The 18,954-nt window shown below is 37.7% G+C and overlaps 4 protein-coding genes across 4 annotated transcripts; 3 read left to right on the forward strand and 1 right to left on the reverse strand.

Moving 5' to 3' along the window:
- Positions 1 to 1,449: 1,449 nt before the first annotated feature.
- Swim (Secreted Wg-interacting molecule) lies at positions 1,450 to 8,146 on the forward strand. Its single transcript, XM_008197160.3, has 7 exons — positions 1,450 to 1,749; positions 6,092 to 6,248; positions 6,322 to 6,505; positions 6,716 to 7,078; positions 7,137 to 7,471; positions 7,544 to 7,695; positions 7,746 to 8,146. The coding sequence occupies exons 2-7, from the start codon at positions 6,092 to 6,094 to the stop codon at positions 7,890 to 7,892; spliced, it is 1,338 nt and encodes a 445-aa protein (XP_008195382.1). The 5' UTR covers positions 1,450 to 1,749; the 3' UTR covers positions 7,893 to 8,146.
- A 376-nt stretch (positions 8,147 to 8,522) lies between these two features.
- On the forward strand, positions 8,523 to 11,162 carry LOC656114 (Bardet-Biedl syndrome 2 protein homolog). The gene is made up of 8 exons (XM_962663.4): positions 8,523 to 8,784; positions 8,823 to 9,236; positions 9,291 to 9,473; positions 9,519 to 9,741; positions 9,781 to 10,025; positions 10,071 to 10,253; positions 10,304 to 10,830; positions 10,874 to 11,162. Exons 1-8 carry the CDS (start codon positions 8,659 to 8,661, stop codon positions 11,121 to 11,123), a joined length of 2,151 nt encoding a protein of 716 aa, XP_967756.1. The 5' UTR covers positions 8,523 to 8,658; the 3' UTR covers positions 11,124 to 11,162.
- A 569-nt stretch (positions 11,163 to 11,731) lies between these two features.
- Fatp3 (Fatty acid transport protein 3) lies at positions 11,732 to 14,919 on the reverse strand. Its single transcript, XM_962582.5, has 8 exons — positions 14,778 to 14,919; positions 14,626 to 14,729; positions 13,908 to 14,058; positions 13,620 to 13,857; positions 12,865 to 13,292; positions 12,622 to 12,817; positions 12,135 to 12,574; positions 11,732 to 12,088 (listed from the first exon to the last, which is right to left on the reverse strand). Exons 1-8 carry the CDS (start codon positions 14,778 to 14,780, stop codon positions 11,777 to 11,779), a joined length of 1,872 nt encoding a protein of 623 aa, XP_967675.1. The 5' UTR covers positions 14,781 to 14,919; the 3' UTR covers positions 11,732 to 11,776.
- Positions 14,920 to 16,615: 1,696 nt separating this feature from the next.
- Positions 16,616 to 18,954, forward strand: Arp5 (Actin-related protein 5). Its single transcript, XM_962504.4, has 6 exons — positions 16,616 to 16,806; positions 16,852 to 17,187; positions 17,237 to 17,665; positions 17,719 to 18,095; positions 18,144 to 18,330; positions 18,378 to 18,954. The coding sequence occupies exons 1-6, from the start codon at positions 16,704 to 16,706 to the stop codon at positions 18,932 to 18,934; spliced, it is 1,989 nt and encodes a 662-aa protein (XP_967597.1). The 5' UTR covers positions 16,616 to 16,703; the 3' UTR covers positions 18,935 to 18,954.

Here is an 18,954-nt window from a genome sequence, read left to right on the forward strand (position 1 = left end):
AATGCAAGGATTAGGTCAGAGATTGCGAAATGTGCGAATTAAATAAATACACTTTTTATTTTCAGGGCTATCCGAACACAAATAAACAATCCGAATGCAAAATAGCACCGGTCAGAATTTCTAACACCCTGTATACGGATTGATGGCTTCCTTGAGGCGTTTTGAAATTATCGATAAATCAGACAGGAACGTTTTAATTAATTCTGTCGTCGGCTCTTGACTTATTGTTTAGTTTTCAGTATTTACGGTTAATTAATTTTCTCAAAATCTTATTTAAAGTTTGCGAAAAATCGAATAAATCATCGGATAAAAATATCGCGCCAATAATACTCAACCCCAATTACTTTCGTTTTTCCTTTTTAAATAATCCGGGATAATTTTAGAAACGTATGAAAGTCGTGAGTAATGCAGCAAAGATTTTAACAACAGGACTTGCGTCCAATTTAATTTTGGAAACAACAGGTAGGTCAAAACCGCGAAAAAATCGCGTCATGTTTTATTTAAAAGCCTCATCAAGACGCGGAGTTATGTTTTATTTCAAAGTCGATATTTTTTCGCTTTATCGCAAATTTATTCCATATGTTGGCACACCAGCATTGAATCAGCGTTCTAATTCCACTTGCTAATAATTTTACTTTTCAACAGTGGTAGCACTGTCTCAATAATTCATTCAGGGTGTGCCAAAAATAACAGAAAAAACGAGCTGTTTTGCTAATTTTTCATACACCCTGTATTAAAAAAAAACTTAACTGTATCAATTCTACAGGGTGAGTCTGTTAAAAATACATATCTTTCACCGAATTCAGCGTTTGCTATTAGATACTGATTGTTTTTCTCTTTGTATATTTTTTTTATTATCCTACCCATCCTCCTAATTAAAATTAATTAATTATCAATAAGTATTAATATTAATAAAATTAGAAATATGATAATATTGACGACAAACTCAATTAATAGTTTTCGAGATATAGTAAAAATATACATTTGGTAGACTAACCCTGTATATTAAAAATAATTAATAAATTCAACTGGTTGTTAAATTTGGACTTAAAGTACGTCCCTAAGTAATCAGACAACCTACGTATTTTTATTTTTTATTATTTTTGTCGATGCAACGTTGCCATATAATTTTTGAAAATTTTTGAAAAAAAACATACTTTTTCTTAAATTCCTGTAGCACACTTATTATTAACAATAGAAGACTCAAATTTGACACACTGGTAGAGAAGGCTTTGCCCTTTCGTTTGGTATTATTTTATTTGTGTTTGTTATACAGAGTGTTTGATAAAAAATAATCAAGCCGGGAATTTATTACAACCGTTCGCTTGATCAAATTTTTACGAAATATTGGTAATAACGGTTCGTCTAACGGCATTTCTCGCCTTATTATCAGATGCATTGTTTCAGCAGCAGTAAATTGATTTAATATAATTGAGTCATTTGTTTTGACACGCGTTTCACTTCTTATCTTGTTTAATTTAACACTCGTCCAAAATAATTTGACTCAATTTCCAATAAGTGTTAAAAATGTGGCACATTTTTCTTATCTCTCAACTGAGACAATATTTTCCGTGATAAGTGCTATTTGAACACTGAGTACGAAGAATTATTATTTTTATACGGGATGGTCGGAGTAGGAGGGATTACCTTAGATCTCGGCAAACTTTGCAGCAGTTGTTGATTGTAGTTGGCTGTGACAAGTTTCAGATCAGTGATATCAAGCATCGAGGCGGCGACGACGCTCCGATTGTAAGTCAATTGTTAACAGGCGGGACGTTTAAATTTAATTAAAAAAATTAAAACGCGTCTCCAAATATTCGTTTTTGTTTACTGTTGTCATTTGATGAATTATCGAGTCAGGTTGACCGGATAACGACATTTTATCTCGTCCAACAAGAATTTCGGTCCAAATGAACCAACCTTGCATCACTTCTCCTATTTTCGAAAAATAAATAAATAAAGGTAATCGATAGTTGGCTAAAAATACGATTCAATTAAACGCTTTGTTGGCAAATTGCTCGAATATTTCCTCTTATAAATTATTTATTTCGCCGATTTTCCGACAGTTGGGCCATTTCGTATTTATAGAAATAATATAATAAGTCGTAACAAAATATTCGTGTCATTAACGCGATTTGAGGTTTATGGCTCGAGCTTTGATTTTTTTCTATTACCGTCGTCAATTTAGACAATTAAATGCGTTTATTTACTAAATACATGTTTATGTGTCTGTTGAGATGGCCGTAAACCGTCAGCAATTGTAGTGGCTTGAAATATTGCAAGGGCGATGAAAAATCAACAAAATCGTTAAATTCACGTCATTGTTTTCGAAATTTCCTGCGATTAAAAATATTTTTAAGATGGACTATTGTGTAACTTAACCACATCCGCTCCAATTTGGGGAAACTGTGGTTGAAATTTTTTTCGCGACGCAAAAGCGCCAGTAATCGCATTTTATTGCTCGACTGTGCAAAATGCAATTAATAAAATCATTATTTACAAATAAAGGTTGCATCACTCGTTTGCATAATTGGAAAATTCTTCAGTGCTTCACCGAGCGAGCTTCGAATACTTTAACATTTAAAAAATTCGATAAATATTTATTTATCAAATGGTATTTTTGTGGCCCAGTATTTGCATTCCCTGTTCACATTTTTTTACAATAATCCCACTGTATTACTGTTTATTATTATTATTTTTACTTTCATTTATTTATTATTAATATTTTTCAATGCTACCGATAGAAGATTAAAATAATTGGCCACGTATTTTAAAAAATTATTAGAAAAAAGTTTTGCTTCAGTGGCGGCTAATTATTTTTCGGTTATTTTTTTTAACAGAACTATTTTTTATATTTTCTTCTTTACTGTTAAAAAAGCAACAGTTGGCGAAATATTCATAATATAAACGTTTCTAGTTAAACGTTTTTGTAAAACACTCAAGTTGTTATTTTTTTTATTATTATTGTAATAGAGATATTTTTACACAAACACAAGACTAATTAAACGTTATGACAAATTGCGGGCTATTACTTTTAATTAATATTTTCCTAATTAATGACACAGCTTTATTTTTAACCGTGGTTTTAAGCCGATGTCCAATTAATCAAAGCCTGTCATATTTACGACAAAATTAATATTTCTAATTATTTCTAGCCATTTGAAGCTAATAACTCGGAATGGCCAGTGACATATTTACGACTTGTACGTGACGCCACTGCCTCAATGGACCAGAAAGTGTGAAATAAATGTTGTATATTTAAATTCGCAACTGTTTCATCTTCTCAAAATAAATCATTTTTAAACCTGACCTATCTTTTCGTCGCTTATTTGCCATTTTGCTAATTGCAGTGTGAGGTCAACAAGCGCATCTATTAGATAACACTTAAATTTGGCTCGATTTATTGTTGACATTTGTTAGAATCGCAACCTTGATACGAGCTGAATCTAAACAATCGATTTTCGAAAAAGCCTCATTTATTTTTACCACCGCTTGTTATTTTTAAACCGCCGTAAATTATCTCGAAGTATTGGTGAAGCATCTTTAATTCAACAAGTTTATTTTCGATAGGCGTGTGTTATTTTTTAACCTAAATTTTTTCCTATGCACTCGCACCTTTTTTGGAAATGAACACAAACAATTCGGTAACGGACGCAAATAAAACAGGACGTTATTAAGTTGTGATTTATTGCATGTTGAGGCGTGACGTCACGAAAAAAATTTAAACAGCTTCAATGAGAGAAAAAGTGGATCGTAATTAAAAGTTTTAGGTCAGGATAATGATACAAGCATCATTTGACAGCTGACGTGATCTATGGCCGCACTTTGGACGGCCACACGTGGACTGGAGAGGAAATTTTGTTTAAAAAAATAATCGCGACCAAATATTTCTGTATAAATAAGCAAATAATTCGATCAGAATTATACAAAATTCTATGAGGATTCAAAATATGTGATTGGTTTCCATTTATTTCTAGTGATTTCTGAGATATCGGCCACAATTTATCAATTTTTTAAAATCTTGACAATTTGTAAAAAGTAGCTTTTTTTATGCAAAATTGTCCAAGGATATCGAATATTTGGTCAGCTTCCACCTCCTTTTAATAATTTTTTATTTATCGGCCATAAGTTATCACTTTCGTAAAGTCTTCAAATCACCTAATAGTTTAATTTTCCAAGGTCAAAAAAATCAACAATTTGGACAAAAGATAGCGCTTTTCTATACAAGATTGTCCAAAAATTTTGAATATGTGGTCAATTTTCACCTACTTATAATAATTTTTAAGTTATCGGCCTCAATTTATTACTTTTTAAGTCATCAAATTGTCCCTGGTTGCGTGTTAATATTTTAATTTACCAAGGTCACAGAAATGGACAATTTGGATAAAAAGTAACTTTTTTCTATGCAAAATTTTCCAAGGATTTCGAATATGTAATCAGTTTTTACCTGTTTTCAATAATTTCCATGTTATCAGCCTCAAATTATTAATCTTTAGCCCCAAATTGTTCCTGGTCCTGTGCTAATATTTTAACTTACCAAGGTTACAGAAATGGACAATTTGGACAAAAAGTAACTTTTTTCCATGTAAAATCGTCCAAAGATTTTAAATATGTGATCAGTTTCTATCTGTTTTTAACAGTTTGTGAGATATCGGGCACAATGTGTCACTTTTGGAAGTCGCCAAATAATGTCCGGTCAAGTGCTAGATTTATCATTTTTCAGGGTCACAGAAATCGACGACTTAAACCGAATTTTGAATTTTTCTATTCAAAATTGTGCAAGGATTTCAAATATGAGATCATATTTGTGATATGTTATTATATATTCGATTCATTCGTGATGCAGTTTGGATGTTCAAAAATAGTCCTGAACTCAGTGTCTTGTTGTCACGTCACTTGACATTCTCCGCTCCTGTTTACAGCAGCCAACACGTGTTTTGGACAATGTAATTCGTTAGGAATTTTAATAATTAATTTCAAATGCACACCTGGCGTAGGTGTGGGTGCCGTCAAAACAGGCTGTTTGCTCTCAATGCCAGCGTTTAAAAAATTATTGCAATGTCCTATTTTCTCCATGCAATTTATGCCCGTGTTTGCGGATTTTTATCACGAAAGTTCAAAGACTCGATGATAGCAAAGTGAGACTTCTGGCCTTGGAGTGACACCTATGTCATGGCTGATGGCAATTTGCATTTATCAAACCAGGTCAAATAATGGAAAAATAATAGAGATTTATTTGTTGTCGAAAAATGTACACAATTATTGTTTCAATGAACGAAGTGACATCATTTATGGCGGTTACAACATCGGTAAATGACTTAATTAGCGCGTTTTGTACTCTTGATTCAAGATTTAAAGCGCTTGTGTAATTTTATTAGCACGTTCTGTCTCCATTGTGATGGCAAATAACTGATTTTTTGCAAGAAAACCAACAAAGCAGCGTTTCTCGAGGTGAAATATTAAACCTCCTATTAAACCATCAAGCCAATAACGGGCTTCCTTTCTCTCGGAACGTGAAATGCTTTTCTCCAAGCTTTCCTTCGTGACTGATACATTTTTCTTTCAAATTTTATAGTTCTAGTTCGCCACTTTTAGTAGCAGAAAAAATTTCAAAACAGCGGCATGAGATTTTAAACTAGGTTGGCTACACTGTTTAATGTACTCATAAGTTTTAACTCATTATTTCTGGGTTTCGAGATGCGGGCAAAAATTTCGCACTTTTTTTCTAAAAATTTTTGGTCATGTGTTAGAACCATGATGTCTCAAGACCACAAAATTCAACTTATGACACCGAAATTATATTTTTCTTATGCAAAATTGTCCAAGGATTCCGAATATGTAACCAATTTTTAGCCAGCCCTCATAGTTTTTGAGATATCGGTCAGAATATCTCATTTTTCTCAACTCGCCAAATGATCTGGTCAGAAAACTATAATGTTTCAAAGCCACAGTATTCAATTTATTGGATCAAAGTTACATTTTTCTTATGCAAAATTATCCGAGGATTCCGAAAATGTAATTAATTTTCCTCTACTATCAATAGATTTTGAGTTATCAGGCAAACTTTCACACAAGCGAATGATAATTTTAGATGGCCTCCTTCAGCTGGCTTTGCCCCCTTGTGGCCCTCACCCTCCTCACCCTAACCACCGCCCAATTCAGCGACTACTCTGATCTCCGGGGCCCTTACTGCCAACGGCGGGGCTGTTGCCCCGGCCGCCAAGACGATTGTTCCGAGCCTATTTTAGGTAATTCCCCCTTCAGCCAAGCCCAATTGGCCCCAAATCCTAATTCCAGGCAATAACGAAGTCATTTCCGAAGGTACATTGTGCTACTGTGACGATTTCTGCAACCGGACACGAAACGAAGATTGTTGTCCCGACTTTTGGACGCATTGCAAGGGCCTTCCGCCCCCGCCCGAGCCCCCATCCCCCATTCTAGGGTGCACGTACGAAGGGAGAGTGTACCCCCTTAACAAACAAATTAAGAAGAATTGCAATGTCTGGTAGGTGGCTAAAACTAGTAAAAATTGTTTTTTCAGTAGCAGAGATTAAATTATTTCTTTACCAAATTTTGAGTAGATAAACTAGCACTTTAGCCGCAAGGGTAGATGAAATGTTTTAACTCGCATAATTTTCCGCGCTCACTCGTTTTGGCAAACATTATGCTCGTTAAACAAAATCGTTTTTTTTTCATAACTTGATTTTTTTAACAGTAAGTGTGAAAAAATGGGCCAGAATCAGGCCGATATGTTGTGCGAGCAGCACCAGTGTTTGATTGAACCATCGATTACGGAAGCAATTAACTCTAATTATGCCAATTATGGATGGAGTGCTTCGAATTATTCGAAATTCTGGGGCCATAAGCTGGAAGAAGGGATTAAATTAAGGTTAGGGACTCTCCAACCGCAGCGTTTTGTCATGCACATGAACCCGGTGAGGAGGATTTACGACCCAAATTCTCTCCCAAGAGAATTCGATTCGGAATTTAAGTGGCCTGGATGGATGTCAGAAATACAGGATCAAGGGTGGTGTGGCTCCTCCTGGGCCATAACCACGGCTGCGGTGGCGTCAGACCGGTAATTCCCCCATTACCCCATTTTTATTTTGGTAATATTTGTATTTGTTTTTTTATAGCTTTGCAATTCTGTCCAAAGGCCGCGAAAAAGTAACTTTAAGTGCCCAACACCTCCTCTCGTGTGACCGAAGAGGCCAACAGAGCTGTAACGGGGGTTATTTGGACCGGGCCTGGTCTTACATCCGCAAAATCGGATTGGTCGACGAGCAGTGCTTCCCCTACAGTGCGACCAATGAAAAGTGCAGAATCCCAAGACGTGGCGACTTGGTTACTGCCAACTGTCAACTTCCGACCAATGTTGACCGCCGCTCGAAATACAAGGTGGCCCCAGCGTACAGAGTGGGCAACGAAACCGACATCATGTACGAAATTTTGCATTCCGGCCCTGTTCAAGGTAATAAATGTCACTGCCAACTTATAGTCCAGTCAAATAAGCCTTTATTAAAGATTATTAATAATTTTCCAGCGACAATGAAGGTCTACCACGACTTTTTCACTTACAAGCGGGGGATTTACCGCCACTCGCCCATCTCGACCAACGACCGAACCGGCTACCACTCGGTGCGAATAGTGGGCTGGGGCGAGGAGTACTCGCCTGAAGGGCTCAAAAAATACTGGGTACGCCCCTGTGTTTGTTTAATTTTCTCTTGTGTGACAAATTTTTGCAGAAAGTGGCCAACAGTTGGGGCCCCGAATGGGGCGAAAACGGCTATTTCCGCATCCTTCGTGGGTCGAACGAGTGCGAGATTGAGTCGTTCGTTTTGGGGACTTGGGCCGAAGTCGAGAACAAGTTGCTGTTGCGCAACGAGATTTAATCAAACAAGTGCCATTGTGTTCGAAAAATTGCCATTTTACTTCGTAACTGCCATGTTATGTGTTCTGACAAATTCATCGCAACTGTTTTTTTTATTTATTGTGAGGCGACGAGCGAAACAACTCAATTTTGTGGCTTCGTATGCTCGTTGTCACTTCGATATTACATTTATTATGTTACGTGTGAATACTAATTCGCTGTTAAATCATCGTATATTTTTATATGTGTAAAAATATGAATAAAATTTTTACTAATTTTTGTTTTCTTGACTTACCTAATACCCAGAAATCGGGAAAAATAATGAAGAGATTGTAAATGTCATGGTTCTCGCGCTTGAGGACAATTGGATTTGGTTAAAAATTACAAAATTATTGCGACATGGAAATATTGTTTATTAATACGAGCATAGATTGCCGTCTTGACAGTAATGGTGCTAAATGGGTACCAGGAGACTGATATGGCAATCATGACATAATTTATAGAGCGTAACTATAAGTGGTTATGAATTCATTCCATTGGGAAAAAAAACAGTGAGATTGATTTCGCTACTTTATTCTCGGAGCAAACAAGACAGCAGAATAGCATGCCATGAATTAAACTGACTTTGAAGTTAAGTTGGTAAAACTGAATAATAAACTTTAAAAAAGCAAAGACGTATCTTTAAAAATTTGTCTGGTATTGCAATCAAACTTTTTCGCTGTTTGGTTCTGTACTTTCCCCGATCGATACTGTTTGTATCGCCGTAACCCAGCCAACCATCGCCCATCATGGACAAGCAAATCCGTCCCGTTTTCACCCTCGAACTCAACCACAAAATCGTGCCAGGCCTTGTGACCATTGGTAAATACGACGGCACCCACCCATGTCTCACTGCTGCGACCACCGCCGACAAGGTAACCCAGCCCAAGACACCCAAACTCACACCCATCAGGTTCTGATCCACAGCCCCCATCGCAAAAACCCCAACACCGTCGGACGAGTGGTTTGGTCGGAATCCAACCGCGAAATCGCCACTTTGAACATAAACCAGACCATAACGGCCCTAACCGCTGGGGTTCTGGTACCGGAAGATGACAAAGACGTGCTCATAGTGGGCAGTGAGACCCATATTCTGGTCTATCACGTGCATGATAATAAGGACGTTTTTTACAAAGAGTGCCATGATGGGGTCAAAGCTATCACTTTAGGGGGTTTCAGGGATGGGAAAATGCCCATTGTGATGGTTGGGGGTAATTCTTCGGTACATGGGTTTGACCATCAAGGGAATGAGGTGTTTTGGACCGCTGTGGGCGATGTGGTCACATCGTTAATCCTAATGGACTTTGATAAAGACGGAAGCAATGAAGTATTATTTCGCAAATTTAACGAAACAAAGTTGCCAACACTGTCTTTTTTTAAGTTGGTGGTAAGCTCCGAAGACTTCAAAATTCGGGTCTTCAAAGGCGACCAAATAATCAACGAACAAGTGGAAACGGAAGTGGTGACCGGTTTGGCACCACTTCCGGAAAACAGGTTCGCCTATTCGGTCTCAAACGGAACTGTGGGTGTTTACGACCAGGATGTGCGGCTTTGGCGCGTCAAGGTTGGCACTGCTTATTTTTTCAACCCCCAAAAAAATATTTTTTAGTCCAAACATTTCGCAATTTCGATGCAAAGCTACGATTTGTTGGGGCAAGGCTCCACTCAATTAATCACGGGTTGGTCGAACGGTAAAATCGACTGTCGCTCGATTAAAACCGGGGAAGTACTGTTCAAAGACACCATGAATTCTGGTGTTGCGGGGGTGGTGGAGGGGGATTACCGGTCGGTTGGCAAAACTGACGCGATTTGTGCGTCAAGTGAAGGCGAAGGTTTGTAAAACACGACAGTGGTGCCAATGTAAATTTCAGTTCGAGGTTACACCACCACTAAATCATTGTCCACGCCCCCTGGGGCTGGGCTGGAGCAAGACACAGTGAGAGAGTTACTAGCACGCAAACAGGCACTCAGTTTGGAGCTAAAACATTACGAAAATAACACTAAATATAACGAAAATGCCTACAATCAAATGGATAGTTACGAAAGTAATGGGGTGATTCCCGCAAACACGAGACTACAAATCGGGATTGCCACGAGTGACGACAAGTCGAAACATGTGATTGGTTAATTAAAAATCACAAAAAATAATTAGTTGTTTTAGAATCACGTTGAAGTTTACGTTTCCACGAACAATACAACAATAATCAAAGCGGTGTTAATTTTCGCCGAAGGGATTTTCAAGGGGGAAACACATGTTGTGCACCCGCCCCAGAACAAGTTAAGTTCTGATATTTTAATACCTTTGTACATCCCCCGGGATACGCCAGTCGATATCCATATTAAAGTAAGTATAATTGGTTGCCTACCTTTTGTTTTAATTTAAAAAATTTGGAGGCTTTAGTTGGTTATCCAAACAGTGTCCAGTTCCACGTTTTCGAAATCACCCGTCAACTCCCCCGCTTTTCCATGTACGCTCTTCTAACAGCGTCACCCCCGTATGACAGTTTCGTCGAATTTAAAATCAATGACCGCCTTCAAAGAATTTGCATGTGGCTTAACCAGAACTTTCTCTTCCCTAATGACATAGAGGCGGACGGGACGAGTCTCAAATTGCACTTAAAGTGTCTCAGGGACGCGTCCGTGCTCACTTTGTCGTTTGACGCCTCGGGGAAAACCCTGTTCTTTACGGAAAACATGGCACTTGCTGCCGATTTGGTACAATCACTGGCCACTTTTCTCAAAATTGAAAGTCTGGAGTCGAAAGTTTCGTTTCCGAAGCAGGAAGACACTTTAAAGATTTGTATGGAGAAGTTGGGGGAGATACAGGACGCGAGGTTGAGGTTAGGGACGGACGTGGCTGATCGGATCGGCTTGATTCGGGGGTTGGTCATCCGGGCCGAAGATTGCCGAATCAATGACATGTAATGCCAATTGTTAAATTCCAATTTTAATTCGAGTTTTTAGAGACGAAATGGCCAAATATTACGTGGAGCTCGACCGAGTCAATAAGGAATTGATCAGTAGTTACAACATTCGCTTACAGAACTACAACGAGGGTTTGGAGACTATGAAAAATATCAATTCGATTATTCAAAGGGCGTCACGTTTGAGGGTTGGGCCCAATTCGTCCACTATGATCAATCATTGCCGGGCCGCTATCAAGAATAACAATATTGAAGGTCTTTTAAAGATTATACGAACTGGTGAATTGTAATTGTTTTGTGCAAAAATAAATTTGAATTTGGCGTCCTGACGTTTAGTGTTTTATTGGTCGTAATGTTGGTAGTGAAACAATTGGCGGCTGAATAAACTAATGGTGGCCGCTTTTGCAAATTTCAACTCAAGATAAAACGGTGTTAAATCGTGCAAATGATCAGGCAAAAGTGTGAAAGACTTTCACTGTGTGTTTGTTGAGTGGTTGGTCTTGAAGGGAGTCCCGGTTCCGTGTTTTTCAAGTGAGTACAAGAATTTGGTTAGTGGTGGAGGGTGGTGGTGGGGTAGCTCGAATTTTTGCGTTTAATTTTCAAAGAAATCGCGCTTCTGAGCGAACTAATGAAGGAAATATTGAAATTTGTGGCGTTTTTGGTCAAAGTTTCTGAGTTTATTCACGCAGAAAGGACCGAATTTCAAAATGGCTGTGACCATGGGTTATGACGTCATTCGGCCAGTTACCACTAGATTTTCTGGAGACAATAACACACAGTTTGAGTTTTATTTTAATTCTATTTTTGTAGGATTTTTTTTAAAAATCAGACGAAAACTATTATCAAAGAGCACAACAAAGATTTTATTAACGCTCGATTATAAATAAAACAAAGAGAATAAAACAACCAAAACTGTATTTAAATACTACACAATTTGCACTAATTACAGCCTTACTTTCCCTGTCATAATGTCATGGTATTTCTCCTTGGTCAGTTCAATATAATCCACATTTTTGGCATCGTACAAGAACAACTTATCTTGGATTTTCTCCAAGTTAAACCCTTCCTTCTGCAGTTCAGTTTTCTTCAACTTGTAGGTCCCTGTCATAGGAACCGTGGTCATAACTCTAACGAAAATTGGCACCGCATAGGAGGGCAAATTATTTTTCAAACCTAAACAAAACTGTTTCATATTGAGAGTATTATTCCGGTCAACGATCGCGACCATTCCAGCCCGTCCCTCAGTTCCGGGAATCTAAAACAATGCCTTAATCCCGGATTTTAAGTCATTTAAACCTCACTTCAACACCATAAACTATGGCATCGCTCAGATCCACAATATTGCTAATAACAGCCTCAATTTCCGAAGTTGCGACATTTTCGCCCTTCCACCTGAACGTATCGCCCGTCCTGTCCTTAAAAAAGTAATAACCGAACTCGTCCTGGATCAAAATATCGCCAGAATTGAAATAACGATCGCCTTTTTTGAACACATTCTCGATTAGTTTTTTCTCGGTGGCTTTCTTATCAGCGTAACCGGCGAAATCGTTGACGGTTTTCTTCGGATTGACAATCCCGATGCAAACTCCGGGCTCGCCCGGATCGCAACGTTGGCAAAAACCGTCGCTGTTACGAATTGGGGCCCCGGTCTCCTCGTCACATTTTATCAGTGTGACGGGGTAGAAAATTGAGGCGTAGCGAGGGACGAAACCCACAGCCCCCACTTTACTGTCAATGTTGACTAAAATTTAATTTTGAATGGGGGAAGTACACAAATTTGGGGATTACTTAAGTTGGAGTTGCCTTCAGTGGCGCCGTAAAATTCGTAAACTTCTTTTACGCCAAATCGGGTCACGAATTTGTTCCAAATTTGGGGGCGGAGGCCGTTTCCGAGCATCTTTGTGACCTGGTGGGGGATGGAGCGGTCGTCGGAGGCGTGGGCGGCGAGGAGGTAGCGGCAGATTTCGCCGATATACTGGGCAACCTTAAAAAAAATTTGAAGAAAAATAACGCGATTTATTAAAAATATACCGTGCATCTGTATTTAATACAGTCGACCCAGAAATACGACGCTGAGAATTTTTTTCGTATCACGACTGTTGTGCCTTTTAGGATACACTGTCCTACTCCGACTATGGCCCCAGCACTGTGATACAGTGGCAAAGGGTCGTAAATAATATCATCTTCGGTGATAACAGCCATGTAGCGAATGCCCAAAGCCATGAAGAAAAACCTTAAATTTGTTATCACTGCAGCTTTGGGCAAGCCTGTGGTTCCTGATGTAAAAATAAATAATAGTTTGTCTCTAGGTTTGCCACTTTTGATATCGGAAGTCAATGGTCCGTCTTGTTCCTTCTCTAATTCTTTTATCAAATCGACAGAGTTTGGCAACAATTGGTCGCTTTTACCAAATTGGTAAAGCTTGACTTTGGGGATTTTACCCGAAATATCGTTGATTCCTGCAATATTTTGTTAACAGGAGAGTGTGGTATTAGGAGTACAAGGGAAGCTGAGTCACGTAAACTCACTTTTACTCCAAATAGTATAATACTGTTTTATCCGCAAGATAAATTATTGGTAAAGAATGAAATACTTTTTTTAAAAACATTTTCAAGAGTATAGATATTTACCCATTAACATCTCATATACTTAGTAGTTTTGATATGAGATAAAGTGGTAAAAATAAAAATGCTTAGGCACAAAAGTAGAACTTTTGTTTGCGACATTTAGTCATAAAAGTTGTCACTTTTGTGCCGTTTGCGGATAAAAAGTAGTTTTTGCGGCACCTTTTGCAAAATCAGATCCATAAACCACAGCTTTGGCATCCGCCACTTGGATCGAGTGTGCCAACGGATCGGCAACGAGATTACTGTTGATCAGGGCCGTAACGACCCCAATTTTGGCCAAACCGAGCCAAAGTGTTACATATTCGGGGCGAGATTCGAGTACAAGGGCCACAGCGTCGCCCCTTTTAAAACCTTCATTTTTGAAATAATGGGCGATTTTGTTGCTATATTTGTCCACCTAAATTATGTTATAATTAAACCTTGATTTGGGTTTTGTCGATTAGTTACGTCTTCAAAAGTCCAAATTTCGCTTTCGAAGTAGAAAGCGACTTTCTGGGGGTGTTTTGCGACGAGTTTTGTGAAAATTTTCGCAACGGTTTGGTTGGTTTTTTCGTAACGCCATAGTTGGAAGTTTAAGATCGTGAACCTTATGCCGGCCCTGCAAATTTTTACACCAAAATAAATAAATAAATTTGAATACAATCAATCGAAAGATAACAGAATTAAAATTTTTTTTTTTAATATTTCCGTGAAAATTATTTCAGGAATGGAAACTGAAATATTTGCGGCGCATTTTTCAGATACGCGATGAATAATGCATTAACTTTCACACAACGATTAAATCTCCGTGATAACACTTGTATTTTCGAACAATTCAAATTTGATTAAAAGTTATTACGTTTAAAATTTTTCTATAAACTTTGTTCTTTAATAAACCGGATTATCGTACGGGTCGAGTCAAAACAGAGATAAATCAAATCATAGATACAACAACAAAACAATGACATGTCGAAACGAACATATAATCTTTTTATTTAAACATGAACTGACTTCCTAAATTTGCATTTAAATCACTGACTGGTAAATGCGAAATTAATTAACAGCATTGTAACACTAATGATACCGCAAATTTGAATATTAATATCCCGTCATACATGCGTTTTATGCAAATTAGTTGCTTTTTAATTGACTCGTTCAACAAAAAACTGGTTTATGAATGACTTACCGGACATCGCGTCCTAAAGTTTTGTAAATAATATAAAACCACCGGTATCTCCGATTTGTTAAAAGAAAAATTGACAACAAAATCACAAACACTGCTGTAAAAATCTGAAATTATTTTGTGTAAAAAAGTGAGTCGAATTTTTGAAAAAGTACCATGTTCGAGGTTCGTAAGAAAATTGTAAACACATTGTATGTACTTCAAGTGTATGAAAGGTTGAACTATACACTCGTTACTTCTTACAGTGATGTAATAAAGTCGGTCATTGTCGGTCGCTTTCGAACGGTATATATAGAAACTATCATAATTTATCGCTTGGCGCAAATATTTGATAATTGCAAAGTGGAAGATTACTAAAAATGTCAAGATAGGAAATCTGTTTATTTGTTTGAATTAATTAAAAATCATCTGGTACGAAACAACGACCCCGTAGATCGAAAAAACCATCCCGTAGTCAATTCTGAAAACGCCACCAGCTGTAAAATCAACTCTTCGATACTTGACTTGTTCTACTATCAACCAGAGGTGTCTTTCCTTTGGTCCCTTGGCCAAAATTTTATAACACATAATTTGCGTTTTTTTATATTCGCTCCGAATCGAGTTACAAAGTATCACAAGAATTAAACACAGCACCTGAAATTCGGTATTAAATTTGGTCACTTAATTCCGGGACGTACTGTATATGAGGCACAAGTCCACACTTTTACAAATAAGTTGTGGGTTTGTTGCAGTGTCATATGGCACGAAAGCACAAAAATTGTCAGTAATAAACGAGTGCCAAAAATTAAGTTAAAAGAGTCGATTAGTTCGAGACATTCGTTCAGTTTTTTGACTGCAATTTTTAGTTCCAGTTTTTGATTTACGTCTGAAATCGCATTTTTGATGTTTGATAGATAATTGTAGAGGGTTAGGAAGAGTGAAAATATTGCGAATTTTCCGATGAAAAGTATCACATTTTTCCAGAAGTTGACCAAGTCGAGTAGAATAAAAATATGAAGGAGCGATATTTTCCAGTTCGGTATAACTTGTGCAATTGATGCGAGTTGGCATGAATTATTGTAATTAAAGGTTGATACAAGCATTCCAATTGTTAGGTACAAAGCCATAATTGAATTAATTGTCATTAGTGCAATATTCTCATTTGTGTTGAGAGAATAGTAGAATAAAGTCACGATTAATGCGACTCTAAACAATACTTGACATTTCGCGCAATTGTTTGGCTTTTCTCTGTGGAAAAATACAAAAATTTTGTTTAAGACTGGAATAATCTGAAACATTTTATTGACTGAAACAAACTGATAAACGTGGACTCGATTATTGCCTAGGGAATTTGAAAAAACAATTATGGTAAAATATTGCCTACTAAAAATTTTAAAACAACAAAAAGTACTTAAAAAAATTGCCACTCATAGCGCGACTTTAAATCAATCACAGGCTTAATTGAAGCGGAAGCTTCGTGTCATTAAAGCGAACAATTTAGTAATGATGTAGTTAAAAATCGTACGATACGTAACTAAAGTAAAATTTGTCGAAAGATGAAACCAATTGATTAATTTAAATTTGAACTTTGTCCCTTGTTAACGTAGTGCAATTTTAACACTAGCCAATTTTAGACTATTATTCGCTCGTACGATCGCCGAGGGAAGGACATTAAAAGGCTGACACGGCTCTGCAATTATTTTTACACAATGTGTGCAATTTAATAAACAAAAATGTAAAAAAGTGCCCAAACATTTGTTAAATGTTAATCTGTTCGAGCCTTTTTACTACGATCTGTAACACGCACACACTGTATATTAATCAAAAATAAGAGTAGCAGGAATTGATACAGCAGGAGTAGCTTAATTTCTAAAAGGGCAGGCAACCAAATATACAATACGATTTTTTTATTGTTTTTAGGAGATTAATGTAATTAACAATTTATTTGGATATTTTTAGCGCATTTAATAACAATAACATATCAATGCCAGTAAAATATTGTGATAATGCGGTTATATTTTTTTCGCTTAATTAAACTAACCTAAAAAACTGACACTGACAGTTGATTGTGGTTATGTCACCCGTCACTTAACCCACAAAAAATGGAAATTCTCGAATTCAAAGACTTGAAATGTGTCCCCGACATTGTCCACCCTTACACACCATCCCTGCGCAACAACAGTACCCCCATAATCATCGATAACGGTAACCCCCTTTTGATTATAACCCCAAATGATTGTTTAAATCCAGGTTCCTACCAATGCAGGGCTGGTTGGGCCACCAGTAGCGAACCCCTGCTTATTTTTAAGAATCTTATCGCAAAACCACGCAAAGAACGCTCAAAAAAAGACACTGTGGAGGCAAGTCAAGCCCCCCAGTTGCAAGTTGGTAACGATATAATAAATATCGAAGCGGTCCGTTTCCAATTAAAAACGCAATTTGATCGAAATGTGGTCACACATTTTGAGGCACAGGAGCACCTTTTTGATTATACTTTCGCCCATTTGGGGATTGATTCGGAAAATTCGGTGCCCCATCCTATCGTTTTGACTGAGGCGGTTTTAAACCCGAATTCTTCGAGACAGTGTAAAAAGTACGATTGTGTGTGGTGTTTTTATTGGTGTTTGTTTTCTAGTAATGTCAGAATTGCTATTTGAGTGCTATTCAGTGCCTGGGGTTTCTTACGGGATTGATTGTTTGTATTCTTATCATTTTAACGAAGTTAAACCACAGGAGAATGCGTTAATTATTAATTTGGGGTACCACACATGTCATGTGGTTCCAATCATTGGCAAGAAGATGGTTTTTGAGAATACGAGACGTTTAAATACTGGAGGCTTTCACATTATTTCGTTTTTGCACAGAATTTTGCAATTGAAATATCCAGCGCACGCTACGTCTATTACTTTAAGTAGGGCCGAGGAATTGTTGCACAGTATTTGCGCCATAGCTTTGGATTATCGCAAAGAACTTAATCGTTGGACGGATCCGTTATATTACGAAGAAAATATCAAACGGATCCAGTTACCATACAATGCTTCACTTGTTTCGTCAGCTCTCACTTGTAAGTCATTTATTTTTAAAACTGTCATTGCAACTACTAGATTGCTGTGTTAGTGGAGCAACAAAAAGAACGCAAAAGGGAATTGGCTCGACGTCTTACCGAAATAAATGCCCGAAAACGTGAAGAACGTCTCATTGAAGACGAAGAAAAACTAAACCAGCTTTTATACATTCAAGAAATGACAGAAGCCGGGGTCGATAAAGAAGAAATCGATCGAGCCTGTGCCGATTACCAGATAAAAAACGTCCAGGATTTGCAAAAACACATCAATAATTTGAACCAAAAGATTGAGAAAACTAAACAAAAAATCATCGCGGCTAACACGACTGACGAAGTTGAGGAACCGGTCGCCAAACAGGCGAAACACACGAAAATGGTGTTCGAGAACGAGAAAGAAATGCATTTGTTTGTACAAAATGCCAAAAAAATGGTGATTTTTTTAGTGAGTGAGTGAGTTTTGTCGAATTTGGTTTTCTAGCGCCAAGAGATTTTGAATAAGAAGATGACTAGAAAGCAAAGGAAGCAAGACATGGCCAAAAGGCGGACGGCAGCAGGCCAGGAACGAATGCGTATTATATCGCAGTTGGCCAGAAAGGAGAAAGGGAACGATGATTTTGGTTTAAGGGACGAGGATTGGGACATTTACAAGGCGATTAGTAAAGATGGTAATTGTATTGGTGGGTGTGGCCAAAGGTGTGGCTTATTCTTGTAGGCGGAGACTCGGATAGTGAGGCCGAAAACGAGAAACTTTTAGAACTTGATGACATAATTCGGACTTATGAACCTTCGGAACTTGACGAAACGCTCAATCCGGGGGAAACACACCAACTACATGTGGGGATCGAACGTTACAGAGCCCCAGAATTGATTTTTAAACCTTATATGTTGGGTTCGTCAGAAGCCGGTTTGTCGGAAGTCATTGGTTACGTTCTGTCGCTGTTTAACAACGAGGATCAGTTAAAACTGGCCGAGAATGTTGTTATAATGGGCGGTTTGGCCAATTTGCCTGGTCTACAAGAACGGATTCTTTCAGATTTGATCAGTATTCGACCATTTCAGTCCATTGTTAACGTAAGGACGGTCAAAAACCCGAGCTTGGGGGCCTGGCATGGGGCGAAAAAGTGGACAAAATCGGGGGAGTTTAAAGGCAGTTTTCTGACGAAGAAAATGTACGAGGAGTTTGGATCTGAGTATTTTAAGACACATGTGGCATCAAATCCATTTTATCACACGCCAAAAGGGCAAAATGTCGATATTGAGATGGTCTAATAAAGTGTGTTGTAATGTCA

The sequence above is a fragment of the Tribolium castaneum genome, chromosome 3 (genome assembly GCF_031307605.1).
Source record: "Tribolium castaneum strain GA2 chromosome 3, icTriCast1.1, whole genome shotgun sequence".
NCBI lineage: Eukaryota > Metazoa > Arthropoda > Insecta > Coleoptera > Tenebrionidae > Tribolium > Tribolium castaneum.

Bases quoted from the DNA above. Each gene is read 5' to 3' on its own strand.
- LOC656114 (XM_962663.4), top strand. From the start codon at position 8,659: ATGGACAAGCAAATCCGTCCCGTTTTCACCCTCGAACTCAACCACAAA. The intron at 8,785-8,822 runs GTAACCCAGCCC...CACACCCATCAG, and splicing joins CTGCGACCACCGCCGACAAG to GTTCTGATCCACAGCCCCCA. The intron at 9,742-9,780 runs GTTTGTAAAACA...TGTAAATTTCAG, and splicing joins TGCGTCAAGTGAAGGCGAAG to TTCGAGGTTACACCACCACT.
- Swim (XM_008197160.3), top strand. From the start codon at position 6,092: ATGGCCTCCTTCAGCTGGCTTTGCCCCCTTGTGGCCCTCACCCTCCTC. The intron at 7,079-7,136 runs GTAATTCCCCCA...GTTTTTTTATAG, and splicing joins GCTGCGGTGGCGTCAGACCG to CTTTGCAATTCTGTCCAAAG. The intron at 7,696-7,745 runs GTACGCCCCTGT...AAATTTTTGCAG, and splicing joins AAGGGCTCAAAAAATACTGG to AAAGTGGCCAACAGTTGGGG.
- Arp5 (XM_962504.4), top strand. From the start codon at position 16,704: ATGGAAATTCTCGAATTCAAAGACTTGAAATGTGTCCCCGACATTGTC. The intron at 17,188-17,236 runs GTAAAAAGTACG...TTTGTTTTCTAG, and splicing joins CCCGAATTCTTCGAGACAGT to TAATGTCAGAATTGCTATTT. The intron at 18,096-18,143 runs GTGATTTTTTTA...TTGGTTTTCTAG, and splicing joins TACAAAATGCCAAAAAAATG to CGCCAAGAGATTTTGAATAA.
- Fatp3 (XM_962582.5), bottom strand. The intron at 13,858-13,907 runs GTAACTAATCGA...AACATAATTTAG, and splicing joins AAATTTGGACTTTTGAAGAC to GTGGACAAATATAGCAACAA. The intron at 12,089-12,134 runs GTGAGGTTTAAA...GCATTGTTTTAG, and splicing joins CCATAGTTTATGGTGTTGAA to ATTCCCGGAACTGAGGGACG.